This window comes from Carettochelys insculpta, chromosome 2 (assembly GCF_033958435.1).
Source record: "Carettochelys insculpta isolate YL-2023 chromosome 2, ASM3395843v1, whole genome shotgun sequence".
Taxonomy (NCBI): Eukaryota; Metazoa; Chordata; order Testudines; family Carettochelyidae; genus Carettochelys; species Carettochelys insculpta.
Window position 1 is genome coordinate 119420372 of NC_134138.1, and position 25582 is coordinate 119445953.

The 25582-nt window shown below is 46.5% G+C and overlaps 1 protein-coding gene across 6 annotated transcripts in view; it reads left to right on the forward strand.

The window, feature by feature from the left end:
• KIF13A (kinesin family member 13A) overlaps positions 1–25582 on the forward strand; it is a 220233-nt gene that overhangs the window by 64985 nt on the left and 129666 nt on the right. For 5 of the 6 annotated variants that reach the window (XM_074987606.1, XM_074987602.1, XM_074987603.1 and 2 more), the window contains exons 3-4: positions 914–926; positions 24952–25012. The exons of the other annotated variant lie outside the window; for it this stretch is intronic. In XM_074987606.1, the coding sequence (XP_074843707.1) occupies positions 914–926; positions 24952–25012 (74 nt within the window). The remainder of the gene's footprint in view (positions 1–913; positions 927–24951; positions 25013–25582) is intronic. 6 annotated transcript variants of the gene reach the window in all.

Consider the following 25582-nt stretch of genomic DNA (forward strand, 5'->3'; position numbering starts at 1 on the left):
TATTTCCCTTTGCCTAAGCCTTATTCATTCTTTGCAAGCTTTGGTACAAGTCACCCATTTCTGGCTAGGGAGAAGCAGACTGCTTTGAGAGAGAGAGAGAGAGAGAGTGTGTGTGTGTGTGTGTGTGTTTCTATTTCCTCCTTCTCCCACCTGCTGTGCCTTTCAGCTCTCTCTGGGTAGGCCTCAGTAACTCACCGAACACCACTCTTTTTTCTAAGTTGAGCTCCTTTAATGGCAGAATATCCTCCTTTAATCATAGTATTAGATTTGGGAAGAGTAAAAAGCTTTGTAGGCAGCCTTGATGGTTAGCTACCTTCTTAGCTGATAACCCAATCCTTGTTGTTTTAACATCTTTGAAATGATTCACTGCACGTCTTATCTGAAACATCATTTTGTTTCCCCCTTACAACTTCCTTTGATTTAACTCTGTGTTAAATCAGGATAATATCACACAGCTGAACTGAGGTGCATCTGATATTTATAAAAAAGATATTCCACAGTTAATAGCAAACCTGAAAATAAAAAGGTTAATATTTTTGTTCTTCCTCATTTAATAATCAAACTTGTAGTAAGTGAGGGGAGATTTAATTTCTAATTCTGTAACATATGCAATGTTTTGGATTGTTGGATTTTTGAGCCCATGTCAAACCCTGTTGAAGTCAGTTGGGCTTTGTCCTGCCACAGCAAATGGTTCTTATATTTTTTTTTAAAATCTGAAATGTAACTGCTTTAGTATTTGGACAGCAATAACTTGTACACTTGATTTTACTTCTGTACAAAGCATTCAATATGAAAATTTAAGTGCGCTAGACGTTCATCTTGTTTATATTTGTTTCTTTTTATTGCCTTCCTGTGACATGTCTGATGTGTGGGCAATCTTCTTTGTGGCCATTGCTGATTCTCCAACATCTAGAAAGCCACCAAAGGTAAGTGAGTATCTTATTTTTTAAATATATTGATTTTAAAAATGCTGAAAATTACAGAAATGCCAAGTATGTTTTATTAGCATGTTACGTGAAAGCTGCCATTAAAGAAAAATCTAGGTTTAAAATAACCCTAAAACCTTATTTCCGTATTCTACAAAAATCTGCAATTTGAATATATTGAACTTAATTGGATTAAAATATATAGAAAGATAGAGAAGCATTGCTTCTTAAAACTGCAGCCAGGATGTGTGGTTATTTTAATGAGGTTTTAAAAAATCCTTTTGTATGTGGAAATAAGTACTTCATGCAGGGTACATCACTACTGGGTGAACCTCTCTAATACAGATTTCCATGGTCTGATACAGGTGGCAACTGTGTGGGTGTAATCTTGTGCTGGAACGCTCAGAGGGAAAAATTAGTGGGTGTGGAGAACCCAACAGCACCAAGCTCCCTGCTCTGTTCCACTGGTCCCTGGTCAGCTTCTGGGGGGTCCAGCTGCTGGCCCCTGTCAGTGCTCTTTGTTTGCCTTAGGCTGAGACCATAGTGCTGTGTGGCTCTGGAGCCCTGGTCAGGCACAGGAGTGGACGCCTGCAGCCAGCGGCAGGGACCCTGAACTTGAGCAGAAGAGCTGGCAGCTGGGACCTAGGGTATGAGCAGGGCCCTGTATGTGGGACCATGCAGGCCACAAAACTGCAGGCTTCCCCCCACACCTGCACTCCTTCTTTCCAGATCTGTGGAGACCCAGTGGTGCTTTGTTTTGACATCCACTGCTTCAGGAAATTTTTCTGTTCAGCATGGGTCTGGCCCTGAGGCTGCAAGTTCAATGTGTACTTTAAATGCATGAAATTGATTTAAGAAACAAATTGACCTTTTTTTGTAATTGGCATTCTTCAGATGTGATTATCTGAGAACTAGCCTGTGAGTATCTGATACAGTAAATACCTTAGATCAGGAGTCTGCGACGGAAATCGTGAGAAGAGCCCTCTTTTCAACTTCAGTTACAAAGTCAATCCTTCAAGAGCCGCAGTGCACATGAATAGGAAACAGACCTTAATAATTAAGATCAAACTGTGCTTTTTATCACCCCTATTTTAATAACAGCACAGGTGCGCACACAAATATTTGTGCCCATTAGAAAATTTTTACCCCATCTCCAGGCTTTACCCCCACATCCCACAAACCCCCTAGCCCCCAGGATTAACCACTCTGAGCCCCAACCTCCCTCTCTGCCCCCAGGATTAACTCACCTCAGTCCATAGTTCTGCTGCGGCCTCTCCCCACTGCTCCCTGCCGCTCCCTCCTCTGCTACGGGCTGCAAGGTTATACAGTTTCAGCAGGGGCAGGCTCAGCTGCCTGTCCCCCTAGCTCTCTTGCCGGCTGACATCTGCACAAGTGGGGTGGCCCCCTGCCTGGCCAGCGTTCACTTCCAGGCTTCCTGCCCTGCCACCCCTGATTGGTCAGAGGCTCCAGAGCTGCCACTGCTTAAATGGAATTTACTTTTAAATAAGTACATTCTTTTAAGAGGCAGCAGCTTTTGGAACCACAAGTAGCTCCTTAAAGAGCCACATGTGGCTCCGGAACCACAGGTTGCAGAAACCTTCCTGAGAGTATGTATGCACTTGTGAATAAAATTGAATTTATTGAAGTCAACTTTCTACCACTAGGTTTTATAGTGTCAAAAGTGTGTTCAAAGCTGCTCACAAAGTTGATTTAGTATGTTCCCATCAGATTGCCTAAGTTCAACTCTGGCAGCAGTGCATTATGGGCACCTATCTCAGTTCCTGCAGGCCTATTGCATTGTGTGCTTATGTACCAGTGTCGTCTGGGGGAAAAAAGTTGCCACAAGTTTCTGATGTCATTATCCAAGGACGTATTTGCCTCACGTCCTGCTGAAAAGAAACAGACAAGGGACTTTTCATACTGCTTTTACACTGACTGCTACCTGCCATTACAAAGAATAATGTGGATTTGGAAATGCGTCAGTGGTTGGTGCAGTGTTTTATGATGACTTCCCACATTGTGATGCAATATATTTTGAACGTAATTCCCATGGAGTATGAGTGGATTGATGCGGGTGGCACTGATAGATGTCCTGATCCGGAGAGTAAGAACATGGAGTTGTTGGTAGTAATGGAGTCGCTGTACGCTGTGGGAGTGCAGGTTCTGGATCCACGAAACCAACTCAGACTGGTGGAACCTCCTCATTTTGCAGTCATGGGACAATCGGCAGTTGCTGCAAAACTTTTGCATGCATAAGGCCATCTTCATGGAACTTTGAAGTGCTTTCTGAAGTGCAGTGATATCAGAATGAGACCTGCTTTGACAGATGAGAAGCATGTGGCAATTGCTCTGTGGAAGCCTGCAATGCCAGACAACTACTGGTCAGATGAAAATCAGTTTGAAGTGGGCAAATCTACGGTGGAGGCTGTTATCCAGGTAGCCAAGGAGATTGCTAAGCTGCTCCTGCAAAAGGCAGTGACTCTGGGGTATGTGCAGGACATAGTTAATGGATTTGCTGCCATGGGTTTCCCTAACTATGGTGGGGCCATAGATGGAACTCTCATCCCCATCCTGACACTGGACCACTAGGCCTCGGGTACATTAACTGCAAGGGGTACTTTTCTACGGTACTGCAGGCTTTGGTGGATGACAAAGATAATTTCACCGACTTCAAGGTGGGGTGGTTGGGAAGAGTGCATGACTTGCGAATCTTTAGGAGTTCGGGTGTATTTAGAAAGCTCCATAGTGGTACTTTCTTCCCACAGCAAAAAATCAACACTGGGGATGTGGAAATGCCCATAGTGATTCTTGGTGACCTTGCTTACCCCTTGTTTCCTTGGCTCATGAACCCATACACAGGCATCCTGGACCTCGGTAAGGAGCTCTTTAACTACAGGTTGAGTAGGTGCAGAATGGTAGTGGAATGTGCCTTTGGCTATTTAAAAGCCAGGTTCAGGTGCCTCCTCAGTGAAGACATTACCCTTGTTGGGACCTGCTGTATTCTTCATAACATTTGTGACGTGGGAGGGACAATTTCATGCCAGTGTGGGGGGCAGAGGCAGATGTGGCCAGTAATTATCAGCAATTGGACACAAGGGCAAACAGGAGAGCACTGAACAAGGCAATGAAAATCAGGGATGCCTTGAAAAACCAAGTTTATGAATGAGCTTGAAAGGTCTTGAGTCTCCTGTTATTAATTAGCATCCCCCCCACACCCATGCTGTTTCCTTGCCCTTTACGAAATCACCTCTCACCTGTGGGCTACACTGACCAGCACAACCAACCACAAAGTGTGGACCCCAAAACATGTTAACTAATTAATGAAACTTTCTTTTTCCAACCTACAATATTTTTATTTAGGGGGCCCTAATGGCTAAGTGATGGGTACAGGGAAAACAAAAGGACAGTAAACTCATGGTTCCTGGTATGTTAGCCTTCTGCTGGTGGGTGATTGTGTGGCAGTAGAGGGCATGGATCTCCATGATCTTCCCCCATTGTTCTGGGGCAGAATATGCAGAGGGAGGAGGTGTGCAAAGGGCGGGGCTTAGATTGGACAGGGAACCATCTTTGTCTGACCTAGGGGGGACAGTGTCAGTCCATTGCAGCACGTACATCTGTACAGGGTATCAGACCAGTATACTGTACCTAACAAGTGTTACTTGTACCTTGCTTGGCAATAAACCCTGGCCGGGCGCCTTCGATCCTTATCTGGTCTGTGGTGAACCTCTTGGGGTCTGCTGAAATTATTGGTATCATATAATTGAATACGCACACAAGCAGCCTTCTGGTTATTGTCAATGGAGCCAAAGACCCATGAGGACACAACAGCAGTAAATCCACCAAACTGCATTGAAATATTAAGGCCATTGTCAACAGCAACATTTTTATCTTTATTTGGAACAGAAAGCATACTGACAGAATGAATGACTGGCTATCTCTAAGGAAGAACATATTGCAATAGCAAGGGCACTCTTTGGACTCTTAAGGCTGAAAAATGCATGATTCAAGCTCTTCTGCAGCTGACATTTACCTTGAACACAATGGTAAGCTATCATTGGTTCATAGGGAAAAAAAATGTGGAAGTGCCCGTTTTGCCTTTTGAATGGGGCATGCCACTGAGTGGTGGAGATCTTAAAGGAGGCTGCACCAGGATTTAAAAAAAAAACATTAAAAGTCACTGAAGGTATGCACATGAAACTGGGCAGGGTCCAATTGCCTGCAAGGCCAGGGGGAGAGCTGGATTTCCGATCGGATGCCAGCCCATTGGGGTGCGGCAGGAGCTGCCGCATGGGCTTCTTTAAAGCAGCATTTGGATTTTAAAGCAGGCTGTGTCAGGAGTTCAACATTAAAAGTCACTGTGCATGTGAAACAGAGCAGGGTCCAGTTGTCCACCAGCTCAGAGGGAAGGGGGGCTTGCCAAGCTGCGATTTAAAAGCCAAGTCAGGCTGCATGAGTTTGGCTGCGCATGGGGTGTGTCACAGGCAAGAAATCATTTGTAAGTCTCAAAACTTCCCATGCATTCTAGATTGCCAGAGGAGACATCAGCCTCTTCGGAATAAGAAAAAAGGATAAAAAAAAATTCTCATTCTGTCTGGGTACAGTGCTGGAAAATGTTCAAGAATGCTTCTGGGCCCTGAGTCTACATTACTCACCGGTGGCCTGACGTGCGAAAGTGTCTTACTGTGGAAGCAGGAGCAAGTCAGGTCTCCCCAAAAATCTCGTGAGGAGAATCCAAAAATGCCTGTCTGAGACCTTCAGAGAGATGTCCAACTAGGATCAGTGCTCCATCACCAGAAATATTAACAAGAAGTTTTAAGGGAAATGGGCTTAGACTCTCCCAAACTACAATTACACCAAAATATCAGTAGGAAAAAAGCGTTCTCACCAGAAGTGCCCTCTCCAGCAGCCTGGTTTGCCTCTGAAGCTGCCTCCTGGGATGAGCTCTAAGTCCAGAATCAGCACCTGGATAGCAGGATCTGCTTCTGCACTTGACTGCACCTTGTTTTTGTCCACCTCTTCCTCATCCAACAAATCGGACCCCTTCATCATAAGAACATAAGAATGGCCATACTGGGTCAGACCAAAGGTCCATCCAGCCCAGCATCCCATCTGCCGACGGTGGCCAATGCCAGGTGCCCCAGAGAAGGAGAACAGAAGAAAATGATCAAGTGATTTATCTCCTGCCATCCATCTCCTGCCCTTGTTCTGAAGGCCAGGGCACCATACTTTATCCCTGGCTAATAGCCATTTATGGACCTAACCTGCAAAAATTTATCAAGCTCTTTTTTAAACCCTAATAGAGTCCTGGCCTTCTCAGCCTCCTCCGGCAAGGAGTTCCACAGGTTGACTGTGCGCTGTGTGAAGAAAAATTTCCTTTTATTAGTTTTGAACCTACTACCCATCAATTTCATTTGGTGTCCCCTAGTTCTTGTATTATGGGAAAAGGTAAATCATTTTTCTATATTCACTTTCTCCACACCATTCATGATTTTATATACCTCTATCATATCGCCCCTCAATCGCCTCTTTTCCAAACTGAAAAGTCCCAGTCTCTCTAGCCTCTCCCCATATGGGACCCGTTCCAAGCCCCTAATCATCTTAGTCGCCCTTTTCTGAACCTTTTCTAATGCCAATATATCTTTTTTGAGGTGAGGAGACCACATCTGCAGGCAGTACTCAAGATGTGGGCGTACCATAGTTTTATATAGGGGAAGTATGATTTCTTTTGTCTTATTATCGATCCCTTTTTTAATAATTCCTAACATCCTATTTGCTTTACTAACTGCCGCTGCACACTGCGTGGATGTCTTCAGAGAACTATCCACTATAACTCCAAGATCCCTTTCCTGATCTGTCGTAGCTAAATTTGACCCCATCATATAGTACATGTAACTTGGGTTCTTCTTCAAGTGTCCCCGTGGGTGCTCCACATTAGGTGTTGGGCTCGCCCGGCGCTGCAGATCGGATCTTCCAAGCAGTTTCTGCTGGACCGCGCATGCGCCGGTGCGCGCCACTCCCCCGCGCGCTCCCGGCCACGTGCGCGATCCGGTCCCCGCCAGTTCCTCTTAACCGCCGTCGGCTGCAGACGGAATCCGAACTAGGCTAAGGCCAAGTAGCGTATTCAATGGCTTTAACTGTTTTTTCTTTAAAGTTTTTCAAGTACTTAGGCTACTGCAAGTTAGCCGGTTGTTATTTTTCAAAAAAAAAACAAACAAACTACAAGCGGGACAGCTTCAATCCAGTCCCAGTAACAAGCGCCGGAGGCCAGGAGCATAGGGCCATCAGCCCTCCTGCTGCAGCAGGCCATCAGAAGGGGAAAACAGCACAGAGAAGGTGCTAAGTACCTGTTTAACAACTGAAAGACTCACCAACAATGTCCTCTTCAGGATTTAAAAAATGTGAGTCCTGCCGAGAGGTGCTGCCAGTGTCTGATGGGCACAGTCTATGCATAAGGTGCCTTGGGGAGTCCCATGTTGCACAGAAATGCTCCTTCTGTGCTAAATTAACAGCCAGAGCAAGGAGAGACAGGGAGATGCGGCTTGAAATGCTGCTTTTCGACAAGGCCCTCCAGCCAGATGTGCCGGAGCGGCCGCAGCAGGAGGGACCCTCCGGGGCCCATAAAAGGAAAGCTGCCTCCCTCACCCCATCAGCGCAAAAAGGGAGGAAAGTCTCCCCAGCCCGATCCCTGCTGGCAACGATAGCGAGCGGGACGGGAGGAGCGAGCAGCCCCCAGCCGCAGCAACAGCTGATCGGCGGCAGCACGGAGAGCCACGTGGAAGCGGCTCAGCCTCCGATAATCAGCCAGCCGCCCCGCACCGCAGGCAGGGTGGCGGCTAAACAAGCGCCGGTACCGGTGGCACCGCAGGCAGCGGCACCAACCCCCGGGGAACCGGCGGTGCAGAGCGCTCAGGCACGCAGCCTGCAGGCACCGGAGGACACCACACGTGCGGCACCGCCCTCGAGCGTGCCGAGCTCGGTGCGGACGGGGCCGGGATCCCCTGTACGTCAGGGGGCGGAGTTACCTCCTCAAGGGAGGGGGAAGGCTGCACACAAGAGGAGGCATTGCAGCCCCTCTCCGCACAGGGCTGTGGAGTTGCTTTCTCACAGCCCTCCGCTTATGTTGCAGACTCCAACCAGAAGGCAGGGGTCCCCCCTAGCCTACCTGGAGCCCCCTTCTCCATTTTTTGCAACCAGCCTCACCCTGGCTGGGACCACCTTCACCCTTCCTGGGGTTTGAACCGCTGGACTATTATGCAAAATCGCTCTCTCCAGCCCTCCCCCAGACGCAGAGGGTAAGCACCAAGGGAGTGGTCTAGGTCACCTTCCCAAGAGCAGTGCCTATACTGCCATGGTCGCCCCTACCACGCGGGGCATAGACACCATCGGCTATCTACTAGGGAAAGATCCCCACAAACGATCTCGTACCCCTGAGGGCAATTGCGACCGGGGACAGAGACTCAAGCATCTCAGGGGGGACTGGTTATGGAACCCCGAGATTTTCCCTCGCAAACCTCTAGTGAGAGGGTGTACCATCACCAGCAGGAACCGGAAGGGTCCAGAGAGACGTACCGCAGCGGTTCCTCGCTCTCCTCCCCGGATGAGGCTACTGCCCCGGGGGACGTCCATCCTCCGGACGATCTCAAACAGTTCCAAGAGCTGTTTTACGAGGGTGGCCTTCACGCAAGGCATCCAGACAGCTAAGGTGCAAGAGAAACACCATAAGCTCCTCAAAAATCTGAGACCTCCGGTCTCCTCCAAAATAGCAATACCGCTTGATGACGCAATCTTGGAGTCTGCCACTATGATATGGCAGACTCCTGCGACTATTCCGCCTGTCCACAAGAGAGCGGAAAAAAAAAACAAACAAAAAAAAACAAAACAAAAACTTCGTGCCGACAAAGGGCACGGAGTTCCTGTTCAGCCACCCACAACCAAATTCCTTGGTGGTGGAGTCGTCGCAATGTGGGGGAACAGACAAACATGCCAAAAAGCTAGAGCTGTTGGGCAGAAAGGTCTACTCCTCCTCCACTCTACTGTTGCGAATGGCAAATTACGCAGCGCATCTAGCGAACCATAATTTCGACAACCACATTAGGTTAACCTCCCTCATGGACTCGCTTCCAGAGGGCAAGAAACCAGTGCTCAAGGCCATCATGCAAGAAGGCTACGCGGCCTCGAGGACGGGAGTTCAGATCGCCCTGGATGTTGCAGACACAGCAGCACGCTCCACAGCTACGGCAGTGGTGATGCTAAGGGAGTCCTGGCTCCAGACTCCGGGTATACCAAGGGCCTGCAGACAGAGATAGTCGATCTTCCCTTCGACTCGCAGAAGCTGTTTGCTGAATTAACTGACTCGGTCCTTCATTCCAGTAAAGATTTAAGAGCCACACTTAGGACCCTGGGGATTTATACCCCTCCATACAGAAAGAAAAGTACTACCCTCAACAAAGATGGTACCAGTACCAGCAACAGCGTCCCCAGTACCACAGGGGTTACGAGCAAGGGCGACATCAACAGCACCAGCAGTACAGAACTCCCAGGCGTCGTTCCCAACACAGCCGTGCGTCCTTGGGGCAGGGCCAAAGGCCACAAGTTTGACACACAGATCCAGGGCTGCGCCATCACTACCATCGCAAGGTCATCCGAAGCGGTTATTCCACCATCGCCTCCGACCATTCTATAACCAGTGGCAAAGGATCACCACAGACAAATGGGTGCTGGAGATCATAGCCACGGGGTACGCCATCCCCTTCCAGTCGCTCCCACCGCCATGACCTCCACCCAGGCCCCACTTCCAGGAGGCCTCCCACGTAGCGAGGCTCAAGCAGGAGGTAGACCATCTCATGCTCATAGGGGCAGTGGAAAGAGTGCCAGAGCAACTGCAAGGGAGAGGGTTCTACTCGAGGTACTTCCTCACGGGGAAAAAGACAGGAGGCGGGAGGTCCATCTTAGATTTTCGAGGCCTCAACCGGTACCTGCGCAAGCAACGCTTTCGGATGATCACAATCGCCTCCATCCTTATGGCACTAGACGATGGAGATTGGTTCGCAGCCCTCGACTTATAAGATGCGTATTTTCACATACCTATTCATCCGGCTCACCTACGATTCCTCTGGTTTTTCATGGTAGGCAAAGAACATTTTCAATACAAGGTCCTACCGTTTGGCCTCTCCTCGGCCCCCAGAGTCTTCACCAAGCCCTTGGCAGTGGTGTCAGCCTACCTGCACAGACAGCGGGTATTTATATTCCAGTATCCGGATGACTGCCTACTCAAAGGGGCCTCGACGGAGGAGGTACTACGCATGATATGCATCACAGCAGGCACGTTCTCTTCGCTCGGCCTGGTTATCAATCTGACAAAATCAAAGATAGACCCCACACAGGACATAGAGTTCGTAGGGGCACGCATAAATTCTATTACAGCGAGGGCATATCTACCAGAGACTCGCTTTTGGGCTGTCGGCTCCCTCGTGCAAGTCTTCACCTTCAGCCCTACGGTGCTGGTTCTGACGTGCTTACAGCTGCGGGGCCACATGGCGGCAGCGACGTTCGTAGAACAGAACGCCAGGTTACACATGCGCAGCATGCAGCACTGGCTGGCAAGCGTATACAACCCGGCAGCACACATTGTTCACAGGGTGGCGTCGCCCACAACAGAGGTGCGCAAATCCCTGCAATGGTGGGTAAACCCCGATAACCTGCTAACAGGGGTACCCTTCCACCAACCACACATATCGGTTTTTCTTACTACAGATGCCTCCCTCATAGGGTGGGGAGCACACATGGGCGAAGAGGTGACGCAAGGGCTGTGGTCCTCCACGGAGCAGTCACTGCACACAAATATACTGGAGCTCAGAGCAGTGTTCAACACCTGCAGACACTTTCGAGACCATATAAAAGGCAAAGTAGTCGGGATCAGTATAGACAATACCTCCACCATGTTTTATATAAATCGGCAAGGAGGAGCTCGGTCCCGTGCCTTATGTGCAGAAGCAGTCAGGTCATGAAACTGCTGCATCGCCAACAATATAACCTTGAAAGCCTCGTACTTCCCAGGCGCTCACAATGTGAAGGCAGACCAGCTGAGCACGCGTTTCGCACTCACGCACGAGTGGCAGATCCGTCCCGATCTGCTGCAACCGATTTTTCATGCATGGGGTTTTTCCCCAGATAGACCTGTTTGCTACTCAGCACAACAAGAAGTGCCCACGATTCTGCTCCAGGGCAGGACTGGGACGGGGGTCCCTGAGGGACGCCTTCGCGATCTCATGGAGGGGCCCCCTGCTTTACGCTTTCCCTCCCACAGTGCTCATCCACAAAGTGTTGCAGAAAGCCAGGAGGGAAGGAGCCTGAATGATCCCGATAGTCCCAACGTGGGATCGACAGCAATGGTTCCCCCTACTCCTGCGCATGTCGGACCGGCCACCGATGCCCCTTCCGGTGGCGCCGGATCTGCTCACGCAAGCCCACGGGTCCATAGTGCATCCGCACCCCCAAGGCCTGCGACTACAAACGTGGTTAATCCATGGCTCAGCTCCCTAGAGAGCACATGTACAGAGGAAGTGCAGCAAGTCCTAGAAAGTAGCAGGAGGACTTCCACCAGGAAGACCTACAAGCAGAAATGGACTCGCTTTACGGCATGGTGTTCTACCAAACAGCTAGCCCCCCTCTTCGGTGCCTATGGCTGTGATATTAGAGTATTTACTGGACCTCAAGAGAGGAGGACTCTCGCTATCCTTGTTTAAGGTCCACCTTGCCGCCTTTTTGGCATTCAGACACGGAGAGACAGGGCACATGGTGTTCGCCCATCCCATGGTTACCAGGTTCCTTAAAGGGCTGGTAAACCTATACTCCCCTCGGAAACCGCTTCCACTTTCGTGGAACTTGGACCTGGTGCTTAATGCGAAAAGGGGACCACCGTTCGAGCCTTTGGCCACGGTTTCCCTCTGCCTCCTTATGGTAAAGACGATCTTTCTTCTCGCAATCACGTCAGCTCGCAGGGTGAGCGAGCTTGTGGCAGTTATGGCAACGCCACCCTGCGCTGTTTTTCCAAGGAGGCGGTAACCATACGGCTGCATCCAGCCTTTGTTCCTAAAGTTTCTATCTGAGTTTCATACTAACGAACCTATTGTTTACCCTTGTTTTATCCAAAGCCTCATAACTCTAACAAAGAGGCGCGCCTACACCTCCTGGACGTGAGGAGGCGCTAGCTTTCTATATAGACAGGACCAAGTCCTTCCAGAGAACGGATAGACTCCTAGTCTCTATCGCTCCCAAATCAAAAGGAGAATGTCTCTCTTCGCAGAGAATCTCGAAGCACATCGTATCTTGCATAAAAATGTGCTACAAACTCAAAAAGACTCCTTTCCTGGCCATGCCCAGGGCTCATTCCACTAGGGCGGTGGCAGCATCAACAGCCCTTTTTCAAGGGCGTTGCGCTAAAAGACATTTTGCAGAGTGGCGACCTGGTCATCCTGTGACACCTTCGCCAAACATTACGCCCTTCACAGGGTATTCCAAGAGGATACCCGTCTCTCGACAGCGGTCCTCTCGGGGACAAGCTGCACATATTCCGATTACCCACCTCCTATCTTGGGTTACTGCTGGGTAGTCACCTAATGCGGAGCACCCACGGGAACACTCGAAGAAGAAAGAGAGGTTACTCACCGTAGTAACGGTGGTTCTTCGAGATGTGTCCCCATGGGTGCTCCACTACCCGCCCATCCTCCCCGCTCCGGATCTCTGTTTAGTGTTTTGCAGGAGCATCCGAGGCGGTTGGTCAAGGAACTGGCGGGGACCGGATCGCGCACGTGGCCGGGAGCGCGCGGGGGAGTGGCGCGCACCGGTGCATGCGCGGTCCGGCTGAAACTGCTTGGAAGATCCAATCTGCGGCGCCGGGCGAGCCCGACACCTAATGTGGAGCACCCACGGGGACACATCTCGAAGAACCACCATTACTACGGTGAGTAACCTTTCTTTATTTTTTCCAACATGCATTACCTTACACTTACCCACATTAAATTTCATTTGCCATTTTGCTGCCCAATCACTCAGTTTGCTGAGATCTTTTTGTAGTTCTTCACAATCCCTTTTGGTTTTGACTGTCCTGAACAACTTGGTGTCATCTGCAAACTTTGCCACCTCACTGCTTACCTCATTTTCTAGATCATTGATGAATAAGTTGAACAGGATCGGTCCCAGGACTGACCCCTGGGGAACACCACTAGTTACCCTCCTCCATTGTGAAAATTTACCATTTATTCCAACGCTTTGTTTTCTGTCTTTTAACCAATTCCTGATCCATGAAAGGATCTTTCCTCCTATCCCATGACCGCCTAATTTACATAAAAGCCTTCGGTGTGGGACCGTGTCAAAGGCTTTCTGGAAATCTAGGTATATTATGTCCACTGGGTGCCCCTTGTCCGCATGTTTATTAACCCCTTCAAAGAATTCTAATAGATTAGTTAGACACGACTTCCCTCTGCAGAAACCATGCTGACTTTTGCCCAACAATTCGTGCTCTTCTACGTGCCTTGCAATTTTATTCTTTACTAGTGTTTCTACTAATTTGCCTGGTACTGATGTTAGACTTATCGGTCTATAATTGCCAGGGTCTCCTCTAGAGTCTTTTTTTTAGATATTGGCGTTATATTGGCCGTCTTCCAGTCATTTGGTACCAAAGTGGATTTAAAGGATAGGTTACAAAACACTGTTAATAACTCCGCAATTTCACATTTGAGTTCTTTCAGAACCCTTGGGTGAATACCGTCTGGTCCTGGAGACGTGTTACTATTCAGCTTATCAATTAACTCCAAAACCTCCTCTAATGTCACTTCAATCTGAGTGAGTTCCTCAGATTTGTCACCTAAAAAGGCTGGCTCAGATTTAGGAACCTCTGTAACATCCTCAGCCGTGAAGACCTGAAGCTAAGAAATCATTTAATCGCTCCGCAATGGCACTGTCTTCCTTGATCGCTCCTTTTATATCTTTATCGTCCAAGGGCCCCACTGCTTTTTTAGCGGGCTTCCTGCTTCTAATGTATTTAAAAAACATTTTACTATCGTTTTTTGAATTTTTGGCTAGCTGTTCCTCAAAATCTTTTTTGGCTTTTCTTACTACATGATGACACTTAATTTGGGAGTGTTTATGTTCCTTTCTATTTTCCTCACTAGGATTTGACTTCCACTTTTTAAAAGCTGCCCTTTTCTCTCTCACTGCCTTTTTAACATGGCTGTTTAGCCATGGTGGTTCTTTGTTAGGTCTCTTACTGTGTTTTTTTATTTGGGGTATGCATTTAAGTTGGGCCTCTAGTACGGTGTCTTTAAACAGTTTCCATGCAGCTTCCAAGGATTTTAGTTTAGTTACTCTACCTTTTAGTTTCTGTTTAACTAGCTTCCTCATTTTAGTGTAATTCCCCTTTTTGAAATTAAATGCCAGAGTGTTTGACCGCTGTGGTGTTCTTCCCAACACAGGAATATTAAAAGTTATTATATTGTGGTCACTATTTCCAAGCGGTCCAGTAACAGTTACCTCTTGGACCAGATCCTGCGTTCCAGTCAAGACTAGATCGAGAATTGACTCTCCCCTTGTGGGTTTCTGTACTAGCTGCTCCAAGAAGCAGTCATTTAAGGCATCAAGAAATTTAATCTCTGAATCCCGTCCTGAGGTGACATGCACCCAATCAATATGGGGATAATTGAAATCTCCTATTATTACTGTGTTTTTTATTTTGATAGCCTCTCTAATCTCCCTTAACATTTCAACATCACTATCACTGTCCTGGTTAGGTGGTCGGTAATATATTCCTAATGCCATATTCATATTAGAGGAATGAATTGTTATCCATAATGATTCTATGGATCATCCTGCTGAGCAACCCTTACTGAGGAGTCCATGTGTCTTCTGGGGAAAGAGGTTGCATCTGTCCCCAGAATAGCATGAAGCTTATCGTAAAAGTGGCATTTCTGGGGACTGGCCTTTAGTTTCTTTGCACTTTTGGTAATTTTGCCTCAGCTCCTTGATTTTAATGTAGCACTGCTGAGTGTCTCGAGTGTGTCTTTCTGAATTGTCTTGGAATATCTTTGCATGAATATTGGCACTTCTTTTGCTGGCTTTGAGCTGCAGGAAGTCCATCCATGCCGCCCCCATGATGAAGTGCGGGATCTCCTGATGGCTCCATGCTGGGGTTATTTTGCATCCCTGGGAATTCATGGCTGGTAGGCATGCTGCAGAGGTGTGCTCCTGCCATCTGCTCGGCACGCTGGCTCGAGAGTAAAGAAACTGGATTCAAAATTCCCAGGCTGATGACCACTGCTTCCTGTCACCTACTTTCCTAGAAAGCAGTGGAGGTGAATACATGACCAGAAAGGACACATCAACAAGCATTGTGGCATATTTTCAGAGGCTAATAAAGTTGATTTTAATAAGGCTGTCCTCTGCACTGGTATAGGTCAACACTGAAAAATCAGCTTTTAAGAATTACTCCTGGTGAATTTGGCAGTACAAAAGTTGACCTTAGAGACCCTTAAAATTGACCTAATGAGCATTGTGGTGAAGATTGATGGTTTATAAAATTGACCTAAGACCCTTTAATTCGATTTAATCCCCAGCGTAGACCTTCGCTTAGAAAGGGCTTTCTGAACTGTATGTATGAGGGATGGGAGGAAGTATAAGTGTGTTGTGAGGAGAGGAGGGAGCACTGATGACAATGATATATAGTTACTACCTTGTTCATGAGCAACGTTTTTGTTGTTTTTATTCTTTTAATGAGTGTAGAATCAGTGCCAGTATAAGTATCATGGTAAGTATTGTGAAATCCAGCTTGTGTAAACGTGTATGAGAGACAGACCGTGCTGTCATTTCTTTTTCAAGCCTCTAACATTTTTGTTATCCTTTTCTGTTCGGAAAACATTGGATTTCTTTTATTTCTGTGCTCCAGACAGCGGTAGAATTACCTTGTCTGGACTTTTTTTCTTTTGTGTTACTTTCTTGATTTTTGTACTGTAATTGATGATGATGGTGGGACTATACAAAAGTCTGGAGCTGGGCTTTAGTTGTTTCTGCAAAGAAAGTTCAACAGCCAAAATAGTTGTCTAGGTCATCAAAGACTAATGATGGATGTATGTTTTGAGAAAAATAAACATCTAACTGCAAGGTTACATGTTTTGACCTGTCTTACCAACCCTTCTGAAAATTAAAAATGCCTATAGTTTAGTAGTAGTGCTCTGTGTTATTCTGAAGAGTTAATAAAGCAGAGGAGAGTGGGACAGAGTAATGTAATTCAATAACACATTTGACAGTTAATATATTTGAAATGTAAAGCAAAAATATTAATCTAAAATTTCATATTTTAATTAGGTCATGGGTAGGTGAAGATAAATGGGATGCTGTGTTGGTTTCAAAGAGGAAATGCTGTGTGTTCTGAATAGAAAGAAAAAATATTAGAACATGTAGTTGTGTTTAAAAAAATTCATATTTCCCATAGTAGCTACAAAGTCTTATCGTACCTCTGTTACATTAGTGTGAATTGATAGAAAATCTTTCTGAATTCTTATGTAACAGTGTCATAACTAGTGAAAATAGAATTATTGAACATCGTAACATTTACAATTATATAAAATTTACTTTTTTAATTTATAACAATGTCACAAATTGCCTTGTGTAGTCTCCAAATGTTAAGGAAAGACAAAACATAGTAATCTGCCTCACATTATAATGTAAAAACTTATGCCTGTGTCAGACTTGAACTATTTGCTCTTATTAGTGCAGTTTTAATTAATTTTCACAATGTAACACAAAATCCTTAACCTCTTGCATGTGAGGTTCTCTTATCTGTGGGAGGAAGAAGGAAATTCTTATTTTTGTACAAGTAGTTATGTACTGTACTCTCCTCTGCAATTTTATGTGCATGTAATGCTGTCAGATCAGAGGCTTTTGACAGCTCTTTGTACCTAGAGGTGCCATATGCTCCCACTATCCTCCTGTGTTGAGCTTCAGGTATACAGGGATGTGGTCAGTGGCTCCCTCTTAATTCTTTCTTGCTGTCTGAGTGTTAGAGTTCCCCATCAGTGTTTGAGCTCTGGATTAACCAGCTTTTAGGAAAATTTGCCTTTTGTATGGAATTTTAGCTTAGTCTAGTGCTAGTTTTAGAGTAGTTAGTGCTTTGGATAATTTAGGTTTGGCTACCAATCAGAAATTCCCAGTTTACAAATATACCACCTGCAGTGCTATAATCCCTCTTAGTGGTGAGTGTAAAAATTACCTAACCTGTTTAGGTGACATGCATTTGAGGAATTAATGTCCTATTTATACCTCCTTCCCAATTAGAATGAAAAAGCAAAAGGAATTTCACCTCAAGGAGAGAAATCACTTTTTCAGGGCCTGACTCCAAGACAGTGAGGTAGCATAATGTCCACAGAATGTTCTGTGAAAGGATGTTTTTTGCATAAATTGCACATTAAGTACTTCTTTAGTGCATCAACCTTATTCCAACCCTCCAAAAACATAACATGTAACCTTTGAACTTTCTTACAGCACTGCCCAGAATGAACCCTTGTGGGAAGTGTCATTGTAGACCTCGCAAGGGCTACAATCTACAGTTAGGCGAGCGTTTAATTTGAAACAGATGATGTTCTCTAAGACAAGATTTGTAATTTTAATGTAGATAGGTAGTCCTCACAACTGTCATAGGGTTCATTCCTTAAATGAATTCAACAAGTATTCTGTCTTTAGTTAAGCATCAAAGGCTACTCCTTTAGAAGGCTTGATGACTGCAAGGTGTGTCCTGGAGTCAAATTTCCTAGACAGCTTTTGGTTCACCAAACCATCTATGTTGGTCATCTAGTTTTAGCCAATGCTACTTCCTTTTTTTTGTGTCAGATGTCTTCGTACCAGTGCTTTTTGTGTGCTGGTAGGTGCTAGTATTGAGTACTAACACCTTGGCAGCCCTAGCCACAGCATTGACTGGAGAGTGGGAGTGGAGAGCCAGGGGAGTATCTGCTCCTCCCCCTCCCCGGAAAAAATGGATAAAATACAGATTGAACTTCTCTAATCTGGCACCTTCAGGATCTCACTGATGCTGGATGAGAGAATTTACTGAACCACTGGTGGTCAGTATTGTCTAGTTGTACACTTCCACTGCTTTCTGGGCTCTTAGAAGGCATTTAGGGGTAAGTTACAGTTAAATAATGGCGTGGAACAGAGAACCAGGACTGGTGGCTGTAAACAAACTTTATGGGACCTGATTCTCCTCCACAGTTTTTCCAAGAGAGATCCAGTTCGCCTTTGAGGACCTCCCCAGACAAAACTAATGAGGTGTTGCGCACGATGGATTATAGAAACATACCGCACGCCTTAGGAATTCACACTCCAGCCACCAGACACAGACGTACCAGTAGCCATGGTACCCCCAGTACACCCAGACAAACTTTGACAATCCCAAGCAATCCAAACAAAGGCAGCAATGTAGCAGGCAATCCTCTGGCTCAGCACCACAGATACCGTGGCCTAACAAATTTGAAGGTGTGGTCAAGGGCCTATAGGACTTTATCCCGGCTTCAACTATGATCATTTCTCCTACCTTTTGTGAATAATCTCTTACCCTTCCTCAGCAAGTGGCAGTGTGTTACATCATAGAATCATAGAACACTAGGACTGGAAGAGACCTCGAGAGGCCATCGAGTCCAGCCCCCTGCCCCAATGGCAGGACCAAGTACTATCTAAACCATCCCTGATAGACATCTATCTAACCTGTTCTTAAATATCTCCAGCGATGGAGATTCCACAACCTCCCTTGGCAATTTATTCCACTCTTTGACCGCCCTGACAGTTAGGAACTTTTTCCTAATGTCCAACCTAAACCTCCCTTGCTGCAGTTTAAGCCCATTGCCTCTTGCTCTGTCATCAGAGGTCAAGAAGAACAAGTTTTCTCCTTCCTCCTTGTGACTCCGTTTTAGATACCTGAAAAAGTGGATTCTGGATAGCATACAAACTCATGAAATCCTAGGGCTGGAAGGGACCTCAGGAGCCCCCTGTCCAGAGCCGGATCAACCCTAATGAAATCATTCCAGCCAGGACTTTGTCAAGCTGGGACTTAAAAACCCTAGGGATGGAGATTCTTTCCAGTGCTTTGCCTCCCACCTAGTGAAATAGTTTGTCCTAATATCCAACCTAGACCTCCCCCAGTGTAACCTGAGACTATTGTTCCTTGTTCTGCTCTGTCACTACTGAGAACAGCATCTCTCCATTCTCTTTAGAAACCCCCTTAAGGAAGTTGAAGAAAGGAGATTGAAGGAAGAGGGGTTTAGAACTCCCCTTCAGGAAGTCAGCTCACTCCTCACTCTTCTTTTCTGCAAACTGAGTCCAAATCCGTCAGCCTCTTCTCGTAGATCATGTGCTCCACCCCTCCTAATAATTTTTGTTGCCCTCTGCTGGACTCTCTCCAGTGCATCCTCACCCTTTTTATTCTAGGGGCCCCAGAACTGGCTGCAGCACTCCAGATGTGGCCTCACCAGTGCCGAATAGAGGGGAATAATAACTTCTCTCAATCTGCTAGAAGTGCTCCTCCTAATGCACCCCACTATGCCTTTAGCTTTCTTGGCTACAAGGGCACACTGTTGACCCATATCCAGCCTTTCATCCAGTGTAATTCCCATGTGCTTTTCTGCAGCACTGCAGCTTAACCAATTGGTTGCCAACCTGTAACAATGCTTGGGATTCCTCTGTCCCAAGTGCAGGGCTCTGCACTTGTCTTTGTTGAACCTCATCAGATTTCTTTTGACTCAATCCTCCAATTTATCTAGGTCAGTCTGGACCCTATTCCTACCTTCCAATGTATCTACTAGTCCCTCTAGCTTAGCGTCATCTGCAAATTTGCAAAGGGTGCAATCCATCCCCCTCATCCAGGTCATTAATAAAGGTGTTGAACAATACTGGCCCCAGAACCTGTCTTTAGGGCACTCCACTTGAAACCATTCAGACACGGTTGGGCTCATCTTCTAACCAGCTTTCTATCTACCTTACAGTCCATTTATCCAATCCATACTTCCTTAACTTATGGACAAAAATATTGTGGAAGACTGTATCAAAAGCTTTGCTAAAGTCAAGATATATCACATCAATTGACTTCTCCATGTCCACAGAGCGAGTTATCTCGGCACAGAAACTAATCAGGTTGGTCAGGCATGACTTGCCCTTGGTGAATCCATGTTGACTGTTCTTGGTACATGGTTACATCATTCCCCTTTTAGCCAAACCTCATACCTGCCCTCCTACCCTGTCCCTTTTCAGGAATCCCTCTTAGGAAGTTTTATTACATCGAGAGGTACAACACCTTTTGAGTATCGGGGCAATAGAACTTGTTCCTGCACAACACAGGACAAAAGATTTTTACTCATGTTGCTTTCTAACTCAAAAGAGAGGTGGAGGGTGGTGCCCAATTTTAGACTCATGCAACTTCAACAGATACAGGAGAACCCAACAATTCCATTTAGTTATTGTCTCCACTGTCATCTCATCTTTGTAGCTCAAGGACTGGTTCTCAGTCCTCAACCTACAAGATGCCTATTTCCACCTCAAAAGACACCTGGCATATCGAAGGTTTCTCAGATTTACAATCGACACTGATCATTTCCAATACAGAGTTTGACTCGTTGGCCTATGTATGATCCACAGGGTGTTCACCAAAGTCCTTGCAGTGATGCCTGCACATCTTCACAGAGGGTCATTACCATAATCTTCCCGTATCTCAATGACTGCTTAATCAAAGTGACTTCTCTATGAGAAGTAATACTCGCCATGCAGACAGTTCAGTTCCCTAGGGCTGATTATTTTTTTAAAAAAAAAGCCACCTTTCAGACCATGCAAAGGATCCAGTTTATAGGACCAGTTCTGGACTCTACCACTGCAAAAACTATATTACCACATGACTGATTCACAACTATTCATTCCCTCATAGCTTCCAGCCAGGATACTCCTCAGGTCACATCCCTGAACTGCTTACAACTTCTAGGGCCCAGGGCAGTGACCACATTTGTGGTCATATGTATGTGTCTACCCATGCACTGCCTACAGGCATAGTTTGCAACAGTGTACAGACCACACAGGGACCTGATACACAGGAAGCTCACTGTGCTGAGCACAGCAAGAGTCATTGTAATGGTGGAAGTGATCAGTCAATGTCTGGGAGGGCATCCCATTTACACCACATTAACCCATCACTGATTCTCACAACAGAGGCCTCTTGAGTGAGCTGGGGAGAACGCTTACATGACAAGTCAGCACAAGGTTAATTGGTATCTCAGGAAGCCACTCTTCATATCAATCTCCTAGAGCTGTGAGAAGTGCACAATGTCTATAGACATTTTCTTCCCCTCATAAAGGGCCACCACACAAAAATGATGGCCAACAACATCTCATGAATATTTTGTATAAACAGGAAAGGGGAAGTGAGGTCTCCTTCTGAGCATTATGAATGAATAAAGTTGTAGAACTTCTGCATCCTTTACACCATTCAAATCTTAGTAGTTTACATACTCAGAGTGCACAACGCCATGGCAGACACCTTGCACACGTTTCCCTAAACAACAGGAGTGGGAGAGCAACCCACCCCCACCTCATCATACAGAGCATCTGTTGCCTCTGGGGACAACCCGGCATAGATCCTTGTGACCCTTTGAAACAAGAAGTGTCCCCTTTTTTTTGCTCGAGAGTAGCAGTGAGCCACAGATCTCTGGGAGATGCGTTCAACGTGTCATGGACAACTTGCACTGTGCTACATTTTCCCTACTATTCCACTCCTTTCCAGGGTGACTTACAAGCTTCAGACAGACAAGGCAACAGTGATTCTCTTCTTATCAGAGTGGCCGAGACATCCTTGGTACTCTTTTCTTGTCCACATGTCCAAACATGCCCCGATCCACCTTCCCAACTTCATTATTGTACAACCAGGACATCACCTACTCCCGGATGTACCTGGATTTTGGCTCACAGCTTGGTACCTCAATAGCCCACTGATGCAGAACTAAATTGTCCTGCCGAGCTCCAACAGTAGGAGAACCTCCACCAGGTCTTGGTATACCTACAAGTAAAAGAGAGTGGCTACATGGTGCACTGCTAAAAATATAAATCCCATAGTCACACTGATCAACACAGTGTTCGACTACTTACTTACCTTGAAGCAGGTAGGCCTTTCCTCTAGTTCAGTCACAGTTCACCTCACGGCAATAGCTGCCTTACATCAGAAAGCTGAATTTGGATCAGTCTTCCAACATCCCATCAGTAGTTTCCTAAAGGGTGTTCAGATACTTCACCCAGATATGAAAATCGCAGTCACACCTTGGGATCTTGTTCTGCATGCTCTGATGAAATCCCTGTTTGAATCACTCTCCTTTTCCTTAATTCACCTTTCCACTAAGACTGCCTCTGTCATGGCATCACATAAGCATGTCATGTGGGAGACCCTGTGGCTTATGTCTGAATTGTCTTTTACCATATATTTTAAGGACAAAATCACCCTATGTACCCATCCCAAATTTCTCCCTAAAACACCCTCATCTTTCCACATTGTTGAACTGATCCACCTGCCAGTTTTTTCCCCAAAACCTCATGCTAATGCTTTTGAGGCTGCCATGCCCACCTTTAGATGTTAGAAGAGGCATTTCATACTATGTTGACAGAACAAAGCCTTTCAGAAAAACAGTGAGACTGTCTCCTTTGCTAATCAATCCAAAGGACAGCCTTCATTTAAACAAAGACTATCTAAGTGGATTGCTAATTGTATAAGGGTACCTTAAGAATGCAAAGGAATTCAGACCCCATGTCCCATGACAGCATATTCCACCAGGGACATACAGGTATCCTCATTGTAAGTCGCTTTGCTATAAGACGTTTCACATTAACTAATTGATGAAAGTAAATTCATTGTAAGTCGCACTTATGTCATCTGGGGGCCAAGGGACCAAAGGCCAGGAATGTAGCTGGTGGCTGGGTGGCAGGCCCTGTAGTGCAGGAGTCCTGGAAGTGAGCCCTGGAGTCCTGGGGAGTTTGCAGAGGACTGATGGTGAGCTGCGAGGAGCCAGGAGGAGTCAGGAGGGAGCCGTGGGAAACTGCGGAGGCGGGGGGGTGGAGCTTCAGGGAGCCACAGGAAGACAGGAGCTGGGGAGAACTTCGGGGAGCCACAGGAAGACAGGGCTGGTGGGGGGTGGAGGGGAGTCGGGGTGGCAACTGGTGAATATCTGCAGGCTGCCTGGATTTTTGGGTGGTGAGGAGCCGGTGTACAGTGGCTGCTAGGACCCCGGAAGCAGCCAGAAGCTGGGACTGGGCTGCCTGGATGTGCAGTCAGTCAGGGGCCAACTGTGGGGCCTGAGATAAGATGACTTTCCCTTATTGGGAGAATTATCTGCCTTGGGTCAGGTCCCAAGGGTGCTGGATAAGAGAGGTACAAACCTGTTCAGGTACTGTACTGTGACAGAGTGCAGCTAGGCAGCAGAGGGGGAGGCAGAGGAGGCAGCCACACTGCCCAACAAAGACAGCTGGAGGCAGGGGCAGGCTGCATGCTGGGTTGAGGAGAGGCAGCGGTGCCCAGTGTCGTCCTGGAACACAGGAGGATTCACAGGGAAGGCTGCATGCTGGGTTGAAGGGGGACAGCAATGTATACATGCCCTCCTGGTGTGCAAGGGAGAATGGCTGGGGAACACGTCTTGCCTTCACTCCCTCCTGCAGAGCCAGTTCTTCCCCTGTTAGTGACACTATGGCTGCAGGGAGCAGGACTTTGCTGTGCCCCTGTTTAAAAATTTCACATCCCCCCGACTTTCTGCATCCCTTCTGTAGTGTGCCGTGACATCACACCACAATTCTTTGCATCATCCTCGCTGTCTGTAAGTTTTGAAGGGAACGCATTACAAGCACACACACTTCATCTTAATATCCTGTACAATACTGTATTTGTGTAATCTGTTTCTATTTATTGTTGCTCGTGAATTTAGGGACATTATATGTACCACACGTATGATCTGCGCTGTGTTGGGACCATATCTCAAGCTGATTACGTTATCCCTTATGGATATCAATTCCCCTTTATAAGTTGTTTTGCAATAATTTGCATTGTTTAGGAATGGAACCTGGACTTATGAGGACCTCGTGTATCAGCAACCACAGCCTTCCTACATAAGGTTCCCCATGTTAGAAACTTGTAAATCTGCCACCTGGGCATCGTGCCACACGTTCACTAACCATTATGCTAATACACGTGGCTCTAGAGTGGATATGCAGGTGAATAGAGTAGTTCTGTATCAGCCATCAGACAATTTGAATTGTCTACTGCCTGAGTGTTACCACTCTTTAGTTACTAGAGGTGGAGCAGCTGCAGGGACATCTCTCTCTCAAAGGGAAGATTACTCACCTGGTGTAGTAACTGGAGTTTGTTGAGATGAGTGTCCCTGCAGGTGCTCTACCACCCGCCCTCCTCACCTCTGCATTGGAGACTTCAGACTCCACTAGAGAGAAGGAACTGGAGGCATGGGCTGCACATGCGTGGTTCCAACAACCATGGCACAGAGCAGCAGCACCATGCATGTGCAGCTCACACCAGACTGCTGGACAAATCTCTGGTCAAAGGTGCCGGGACAGCACCCAGACCAGAGGTGGAGCCACCTGCAAGGTGCACTCATCTCAAAGAACTCCAGTTGCTGTCCCAGGTGAGTAGCCTTCCCTTATGCAAGTTAGGGAACGCTGGAATCAAGATTGTCTGTCTGTCTGTCTGTCTGAAACCTTGCATACGCCCAAAGGGGTTTGCAAGTTTGCTTTACTTCCACTGTCAGTGTGTGGTCCTAGTCTTCATTTACAGCACCGTATTCAAACCTTGCTCTGAAGATCTGCTTTCAAGACTAATTTAATGCCTAACAGAGCTTGTTTCGGATCCGTTTTTACATTCTGTAGAAATAGTGTGGTGCATCTGTCATTCAAACAGCATATGTTGGATGTCTTGTGTTTTGGAACCTCTTCATTTCTCTTTTATACTCTTACACAGGTGTTTGCCTTTGATTACTGCTTCTGGTCCATGGACGAATCAAACACTGCAAAATATGCAGGTAAGTCACTGATTTTTTCACCATATTTGTCAGTGTATTAATGCTTTGAAAATGGGTGATTTTCTGTTTCTTTGGTTGATCTCCTGACCGTTTTCCTCAGTAAAATTGGCTTCTGGCCTTTCAGGGGACTAGGCTGACCAGTGTGGAGTCTCTTCAGCTCACAAACAATACAAAATCTATGGGTCCACTATAATGTTAGGAAAGGAAGCTTTTTAAAAAGCCTATAAGCTTTAATAGTTTCTTCCTTTTTTTACTCGCTTCTTGCCTCTTTTGGGAGAATGATTCTTTCAATTAAAACAAAACTTAAATTCCATAGCAGAAATTATTTCTGACTTTGAGTCCTAATTCTGGTCATGAGACCATGTGTTTTCAGTCCTCCTTGTCCAGACTGAGGCAGAGCTCACAAACTGCTACACAGAATAAAATCTCTTCATCAAAACATGTAATCACCGTCACTCAAATTGTGCCAGGCACTGTACAAATGTACATCTTGTCCAGTGTCAAAGACTGAGCTGTGACTCCTCCAGAGCTAAAAACATGAGTCTTCACAGAAGCGATGGGCAACCAAGG